Below are 8,427 nucleotides of genomic sequence, written 5' to 3'. Positions count from 1 at the left end.
TGCATGTTTATTCATATTGTGGCCTGATTGACATGCCACTTATCACTTGTAATGAGATAAACATGATGTTTGTTCCAAACGAGATTTGAGCACTTGCTAAACATTTGCCATGAAACCGATTAGTAATCCAGATTCATAATTCGTTCTGCCATCTCGTGATGACCACAGTCTTACACTAACATTTTGTTTAGAATGATCTAAACTTTCACAACCTTGACGTGTTTGTTTTATGATAATAATAGTGTATGTTTAAAGTGGTTAAAATTCTATATGAACCTTAGTTCATATTACTTATATCTTCATAGCGTAAACGAATCCATTAGAATTTACTAATAACCCATATTTTATCACTTGCATAATACCTAGTGTTGACTATCATCAGAATCAAATTCCATTTGGTGTAAAGGACAACAACTGCTGTGAAAATGAATGAATTGGTTTACGTTTCGAAGGTTTTTGTAAACTGTGAGTAAATGTGTAAGTAAAATTAAACTTGTGAACGGATAACTGTAACATGACAAATTGTATAAAGGATAGATCTGCTTTAAAATAATTTCTACTGGAAACAATGTTCGGAAATGTGTCTTTTCAATCAGTTTTGGGATTTTTATTTCCCAAAATGTGTTTATTGGTTCCCAAGATGACAATGTTATACATATACAAAAACGAGATACATACAGATAAATGATGTACCGATATTATATCAATACTATATTAATAAACATATATACATGTAAATCAATAAAAGAGAAAGATGATATGAGGTATATATGGATACATTTGAAAGTCATCCAAGTACTGGGAAGAGAAGGCCTCATTTGTGATAGTCATTTTAATTTTTATTATTATTTATTTATATTATTTTCCACAAAGAATATTTAAACCTTGGATAGTCTTGGATAGTTTTGAGTTGTCTTGGATAGAGGTGTTTACTAGATCACCAGGTAGGTTTGCTGAACATTTATGGATAGACAAGTATTAAAACGTTTAAATATCTCAACATTATCACAACTGTAGAAGTCAAGAAGCGCCAACAACAGCAGTATCGACTAAGATGTATATCAATGCTCAAGGTTGATTATAATCAAATTTGATGCGAAAGAGAAAGCCGAACGTGAAGATAATTATTTCAACTACCGACAAACTGCGTTATAGGGGCTTTACATTTTCTTGTTCTAATCCCAGGGATTAGGGAAAAGGTCTCCAGAATGAGTACAAAGATTCACTCCTTTCGTGCCCTTTTTCGGGGCTGAGGCTCTGCTTCAATGGACTCGAAATCCACCTCAACTTTCATGCGTTTCCTCCGGTCGTACTGTCTGATGAAACAAGCACGATTATTGTAAGTACAGCCAATCAATATATCAATGTATGGTTTAAGTTTTACGAAAGTCGTTCTTTATGGAAACAAAAACAATCATGTACATGTCATCACAAGACGATGTGGATTTCAAATGAAACCCAATTGTGTTAACTAAGACCTTAGATTTTATCTTTGTAGGCTCTTTCATGAAATGGAACGTGACACTCCGTTAAATCTCAAGATTGTATGTTACAGAGGTATTATGTATAGAATGTATCTACCGATGACTGACATATACCGAGCTGTGGAAATAGGGTTCGAGACTCACATTTCCAGTTGGTAGAAAATTACTTAATGAAAATTATACCATCAAACTTTTTACAGTCTAATCCATGCAGATATAAACGATTAATATATACTTGCTTCAATACCAGAAGCAGTATCGAGAGTAAATAAGCATGTGGGAACCATTTAGGTTAGGACAATTACAAACCTAGTTTTGACACGAGCCTCTTCAAACAATATCTTCGCGGCTTCTACTTCCTCCTTGTCATTTTTCTTGTCGGAGTAGTAGACAACTTCCTTGATGCCGGACTGGATGATGATCTTGGCACACTCGTTGCACGGAAACAGGGAAACGTAGATAGTGCAGCCGTCCAAGTCTGCTGAGAACCTGTTTATGACTCCATTCATCTCCGCATGGCAGACTAGCAGAAAGACAAGGGGACCACAAATACAGCTTGGAAGTTCACTTTCGAAATTTCCACTTTAGTATACACAATAAATAAGTATTTGCTACGGGAAAACCTAATCAATAAAAGAAAAAGGAAAAACAACACACACCCATCCCCACCAAACACGCGGACGTCGTCCAGTCTGGGCTGCTAAACTGAGTGACTGACTGTCTGCGGCACTGACGTTTGAACTGCCCTTGCTATGCAATTAAAAGGAGAACAGTTTCCGGTCAAATTTCTGTGTGTTTGAGAACATTATGATCACAAAGATAATTATAAATTCAGTTACGTTTAAATGCAACAATTAACAATTACCGTAATAATCTTTAGCTCCAAGCTTGCTGTCGTCCCTCTTGTCCTTACCCCAAGGTAACAATCGATTGCTACAGTTGTTGGGCATCCCATTGTAACCTGTCCCGACGATCCTTTTCTTAGGATTGACAAAACAGGCTCCGACCTACAAACAACCCATGATTACTACATAATCCTCGTATGCATGATGTTATTTCTCCTTACAACTGTTAGGGACACTGCGGGGCAGAGAAGCTCCCCAGCATGTCATAGGATTGGGGTACTGTGACCTGACTCATCCTACATTAGCGGCGAGTGGTTGATTATAAGTTGTATGCTTCTCTCGAGGGTAATACGGTCTGATGTACACCTCTTTGTAGGCGAGGGGTGACACTGCTACAAAAATGCGTACACTGCGTGCACTGCATGCGTCATATTATGGCGACATAAGATTGTTAGCGATACAGCTTTTCGGCGAAGCGTTTGGCGGTTACCATGGCAGCGGGTGATATTTTTTCCAGTTGTCAACCTCCAGGGAGGGGAGACACGGAAACTTGTTAAAGTGTCCTTGACCAATGAAATTAACGTATTTTACATGAAGGTAAGATAATATAAGTTGCATGCTTCTCTCGAGGGTAATACGGTCTATTGTACGGATCTTTGTAGCAGTGTTACCCTAGCGGGTAGGCGAGAGATGACACTGCTGCATAGATGCGTACATACACAGTACAACCAGAAATTATTGAGAATTTAAAGATTGTAAATGTTTATTTTTTTCACTCATTACTCACGTATTAAATGTGAATATTAGCAGAACATAACTCCAGATTCAAAGACAGGTGAACAGTTAGTATTTTGTCAAGTCACCATGGGCAGCAATGCAGACTTCAAAGTGGCGGGGCATACTACTGATCAAAGATGTTAGAAAGTCGTGGTCCATGCTGTCCCAATATCGGACCACCTCTTCTTTCATTTCAGCAATATTTGTCAGATTTTTCTTATTGACACTTTCCTTCATAAGTCCCCAAACATTTTCTATTGGATTTAGGTCAGGGATACATCTTGGCCAATCTAATAATGTCATATTTTGGATCCGAAACCAGGCCTGTGGATGCTTTGAACGATGTTTTGGGTCGTTGTAATGCTGGAAAATCCCAAAATTTCCATAGAACACGTGAGCAGATGGAAGTAAATGTCCCTCGAAAATATCTGTGTACCGCTCACTGTTCATATTCCCTTCAAATACCTAGAGGGGCGTTGCACAGATATGCCACCGCACACGTTAAATTTCAGACTGTACTTTGGGCGCTGATACTGATATTTTTCAGTTTGTTTGGTCCAGAATTTCAGTGTATTAGGAAACAGCCACACAGAACTTTCATCTGAGAAAATCACATTGTCCCAGTTAAAATTTCTATGCTGTAAGCACCATTTCAACTTCGCTCCTTTTGTTCAGGTTTCATGATCGGTGATGGAATTCCTCGACTTTTCTGCCAACCCATTGGATGCAGCTTAGTTCTTATTGTCTCCTTACAGACAGCCACAGTTCCTCTATCAATCATATCCAGCCTTAAGTTTTCTAAACTCCTTCGTTTGTTTTTAGAAACAAGATTACCAAGCCGCTTCCTGTCACCGACAGTCAATTTTATGGGCCTACCTGCGCCTCCCTGGTGCTCGATGCCATATCCATTTGCAATATTTTTCAAAACACGATAAACAGTGGACAAAGGGATGCCTGTTCTACTTGAAATCACTTTAGCTGATCTGATGTCCTTGTTATAATACTCTAAAATCAACTTCCTCTTCTCTAAATCATCCATACTGAGGATCACTGAAAATGTCGTCTGCTAGCAAGTAAACAAAGTGGGATAACTCTTCACAAACTAATGAAAAAGGATTAACGGAGTTGTCTCTCTTGAATGAAACCAATCACTTGATAGCTGGATAAGGTTGTTTATACTAGAAATCAAATTAAACATATTCCTAAAATTCTCAATAATTTCTGGTCATACTATATAGTGGGACATATTCTGACAAGCTTAAAACTGCTATAAAAAGTGGTGAATTGTGTTTAAGTTGAGTGTGCAAACGATTCAATGTATAACATAGTTTAACCATAGGATTGAAAGTCGGTAAAATAAATGGGTACATAGTGAACTCAAAAACAGCTAATCGAACGGTCTTCGAACTCCGGACACTGCATGCGTCATATTATGACGTCATATGATTGTTAGCGAAACAAGCTTCTCGGCGGAGCGTTTGGCGGTTACCGTGGCAGCGGGTAATATTTTTCCAGTTGTCAACCTCCAAGGAGAGGTGACACGGAAACTTGTTAAAGCGTCATTGACCAATGAAATTAAAGGATTTTACATGAAGGTAAGATAAAATACTTCTGGTGAGTATATGCTGTATGTGAGCAGAACAATCGTATCGATGTAACGAGAAGTGGTCCCCATTTTATGTAGACGGGCTAGTCCCATAAATGACAAGGGCCAGCCGTAGGGCAGAGTTCTTTATTTTTTTCATCCATAAGTCGAGGTATACCCTCGCACGATCAACTCTGCAACAGGTTACAACACATGTATATGTGTTACAGAGCACAACATTTAAACACAACATAATCTTTAAACATTACATAAGCATGAAATAAATACAACTAACTATTTAAGGAACATTACAGAAACATGTGGCCAGTGACAGCTATTATAGTTATTAAAATAGCATTATGAATAAACTACCAAATTATCACATAATTACCAGCTATGGGCTGAATCAAATGGCTGGTGCTTCATCAGAACGCCTTCACAAGAATATCTAAACACAATATCAAATTATAAATGCTATGCAAAACACTAGTATAAAATACATCACAAATGCAATACAAATTGTTTTGCACAAATACATTACCAAGATATTGAAAAGTATTTTATCTCAACATTCCATATACTCCCAACAATACTTTAAAATACCATAAACCAATTGAAATATTTTTGTAATGTTTATCCTCAATAAAATATATTCTATCACTTAAAACTAACCTTCATCTCTTCAAGACCACATGTGTCTCTGGTAAAGTTGCCAGCCAGAATGACAATCTTGAACATCTTGCCTTACATGAAAAGCATGTGCAGCAACTTACAACCAATGAGAGGTTTCAAGGCTTCTTCATAAACTTTAGGCCAATCAGCACAGTTAATACAACCTATGAACTGTGACCTATCCTTACATAGGTGGCAAGGCTCCAAATGAGTGGTCCTGAGGGTCACCACCTCATTATGAAATTACTAATCTTTTAAAGCTTATAATAAAACCCAAACACCAAAACAATGCCAAAATAAATACAGTATTTTTGCACCCTGTTACACACTTCCCCTGCTGGAGAAATGACGTCCTCGTCATTTAAACTGATCTATATACAACTAACTGCCTGAAATAACTGCAATAATAGCCTGCTGTACTTGAACTGGAACAGAATCAAACACACCCTCATTGGCTAAATCTCTCAGCACCATAACTTTGTCGAACCAATCTGACAAAATCACCGCTGGTAAACCATTGAGGTGGCCTCCGTTCTCTTTGTGATCGCCTTAAGGGCTGTTCCTCTGGTGTTGCTTGTTCTATGATGGACGTGTCTTGTTCTACCCGTTCAACCTCTTGACCATGACTAACTGCAGTTTCTTCATGATCCTCAATAGCACTATTGTCAGCTCTGTGGGATGCTTGACCATTGCTATCTGGTTGATCAACATTGTCAACTATGGTGATTGACAACGGTTCGTCCTCAGGAACACTTTCAAGAACACTTTCAGGAACTTCCTCTGGAAGCGGCAAGGCTAATTGTTTTTGAGTTTTCAAGAGTTTCCGTGGTTTGGGAACAGGCATTTCTTGACTGACTGGTGGCTTAGAGAGTGATCCAATGGGAACCAAATGATTTCTATGCAATGTTTTCTTCTTCCCAACTCCATCCTCCCTTTGAACTACAAAAACTGGAATGTCAGCATTCGGCTGTTCAAGCACCACATATACCTGCTCCTCCCACTTGTCCGAAATCTTGTGTTTTCCCTCAAACGCAAGTATCTTCACAAGAACACGATCACCAACACTGACCACTGCAGCTCTAGATTTCTCATCATATTTCTGCTTCTGATGAGTCTGGGCTTCCTTCATAGCAGAAGTAGCTAAATGATGTGCCTGTTCTAGACGCTGTTTGAGAGATTCTACATACTTGCTCAGTGCTTTGGGCTGCTCTCCTTGATCCAAACCGAAAGAAACATCTACTGGAAGTCTTGGATGCTGTCCAAATAACAGAAAGTGTGGAGAATATCCTGTTGACTCATGTCTCGTACAATTATATGCATGCACTAAAGAATGCACATGAGATTTCCAATCGGCTTTCTCACCTGGATCTAATGTTCCCAACATGTTCAACAAAGTTCTATTGAATCTCTCACAGAGACCATTTCCCATAGGGTGATATGCTGTTGTATGAGACTTTTCCATTCCGGTTAACTGACACAGTTCCTTGATTATTTTACTCTCAAAATTTGCTCCTTGATCACTATGTATTCTTTTAGGTATCCCATAGTGAACGATAAAATGGTTGAATAACACATCTGCAGTTGTTTTTGCGGTCATATTTCTTGTCGGGATTGCTTGAGCAAATTTGGTAAAATGATCGGTGATAACCAGTATGTGTTGGAATCCACCTTTCGCTGATTCGAGACTCAAAAAGTCCATGCACACCAATTCCATGGGTTCAAATGTCTTCACACTGACTAAAGGAGCTCTACCGGTTGGAGTTTTCCTTCTCAAACATCGGGGACATCGTTGGATCCAACATTCTACATCCTTTGAAAATCCAGGCCAATAGAACCGATCCTGAATTAAACACACTGTTCGATCTCTACCAAGATGACCCATGTTATCATGCAACTGTTCCAAAGTTTGCTCCCTATAATCGAGTGGAAGAACAAGTTGAAAAATAATCTCATCATTCCTTTTGCAACGTCTGTACAAAACTCCATCCTTTATACAAAGGTGATCAAATATCTTCAAGAAACTTCTATGTTCTGACGTGTGATTGCAATCATTCCATTTTGGTTTGATTCCCTGTCTAACAGCACTAACAATCTGTCTTAAAACTGGATCAACAGCCTGTGCTTTCCGCCAATCACGACTAGTCATATGCATTAGGCTTGTGCTAGCTGCATCAGTCCCAAACTCTGTATCCAATACATTAGCTGATAAACTCAAACTCTCAACATACGGCTGAGCCTGTGAACTCCTACAAATGGCATGTACAGATTCGGTTGGAATTTGTTCCGTTTGAGGTCCACGTTTATCCTCTAGAGACTCTGGCAACCTTGACAAAGCATCAGCATCCATATTTGATTTTCCTGACCTATATGTAATACTGAAGTCATAAGCCGCCAGTGCAGCCATCCACCTGTGACCAGTGGCATCCAGTTTAGCGCTGGTCAGAGCATAAGTGAGGGGATTGTTGTCTGTAAGTACTTCAAATTTATGTCCATACAAGTAATCATGATATTTTTCAGTGACTGCCCACTTCAAGCACAGAAACTCGAGCTTGTGCGCCGGGTATAATCGCTCTGATTTGGATAATCCTCTACTTGCATAACTAATGACTCGTTTCTCACCCTGTTGAACTTGATACAAAACTGCACCCAATCCCTTCTGACTTGCGTCTGTATGCAGTTCAAATGGCACAGAAAAATCACAAAATCCAAGTACAGGAGGTGATGTAAGTCTAATACGCAACTCACAAAATGCTTGTTCCTGGTCTGGTCCCCATTCCCACTTGACTACAACAGTGTTTTTTCTCTTCCGCTTGGGTAAAGGATTAGGCATGAGTTTAGTCAAGGGACTGGCAATCTGGGCAAAGTTGGGCACAAAACGTCTATAATATCCAGCAAATCCCAGAAAACGTCTCACCTCTTCAGGAGAATTTGGCCTTGGCCATGAGGATATCATTTCCAGCTTTTCTGGATCTGGTTCAATCCCATGTTCTGAAACTACATGTCCAACATAGCACACTTTTCTCTTAAAGAAATGACACTTTTTAGGGGCTAACTTGAGATTACA

At 39.0% G+C, this 8,427-nt stretch overlaps 1 protein-coding gene across 1 annotated transcript; it reads right to left on the bottom strand.

The window, feature by feature from the left end:
* Positions 1-1,139: 1,139 nt before the first annotated feature.
* On the bottom strand, positions 1,140-5,429 carry LOC124284225 (deoxycytidylate deaminase-like). The gene is made up of 4 exons (XM_046720287.1): positions 5,364-5,429; positions 2,350-2,491; positions 1,794-2,007; positions 1,140-1,316 (listed from the first exon to the last, which is right to left on the bottom strand). Exons 1-4 carry the CDS (start codon positions 5,427-5,429, stop codon positions 1,223-1,225), a joined length of 516 nt encoding a protein of 171 aa, XP_046576243.1. The 3' UTR covers positions 1,140-1,222.
* Positions 5,430-8,427: the final 2,998 nt, after the last annotated feature.

The sequence above is a fragment of the Haliotis rubra genome, unplaced genomic scaffold (genome assembly GCF_003918875.1).
Source record: "Haliotis rubra isolate DU_JTF1 unplaced genomic scaffold, ASM391887v1 Scf331, whole genome shotgun sequence".
Taxonomy (NCBI): domain Eukaryota; kingdom Metazoa; phylum Mollusca; class Gastropoda; order Lepetellida; family Haliotidae; genus Haliotis; species Haliotis rubra.
Note: the sequence above shows the minus strand (reverse complement) of the source record. Positions and strands in the feature narration are given on the sequence as shown.

What these genes read in the sequence shown, in the direction of transcription:
- LOC124284225 (XM_046720287.1), bottom strand. Translation starts at nt 5,429, where the DNA reads ATGTTCAAGATTGTCATTCTGGCTGGCAACTTTACCAGAGACACATGT. An exon ending in TGGAGCTAAAGATTATTACG is followed by an intron (nt 2,008 to 2,349) that starts GTAATTGTTAAT and finishes TCTTTCTGCTAG; the next exon opens with TCTGCCATGCGGAGATGAAT. An exon ending in GAGGCTCGTGTCAAAACTAG is followed by an intron (nt 1,317 to 1,793) that starts GTTTGTAATTGT and finishes TTGTTTCATCAG; the next exon opens with ACAGTACGACCGGAGGAAAC.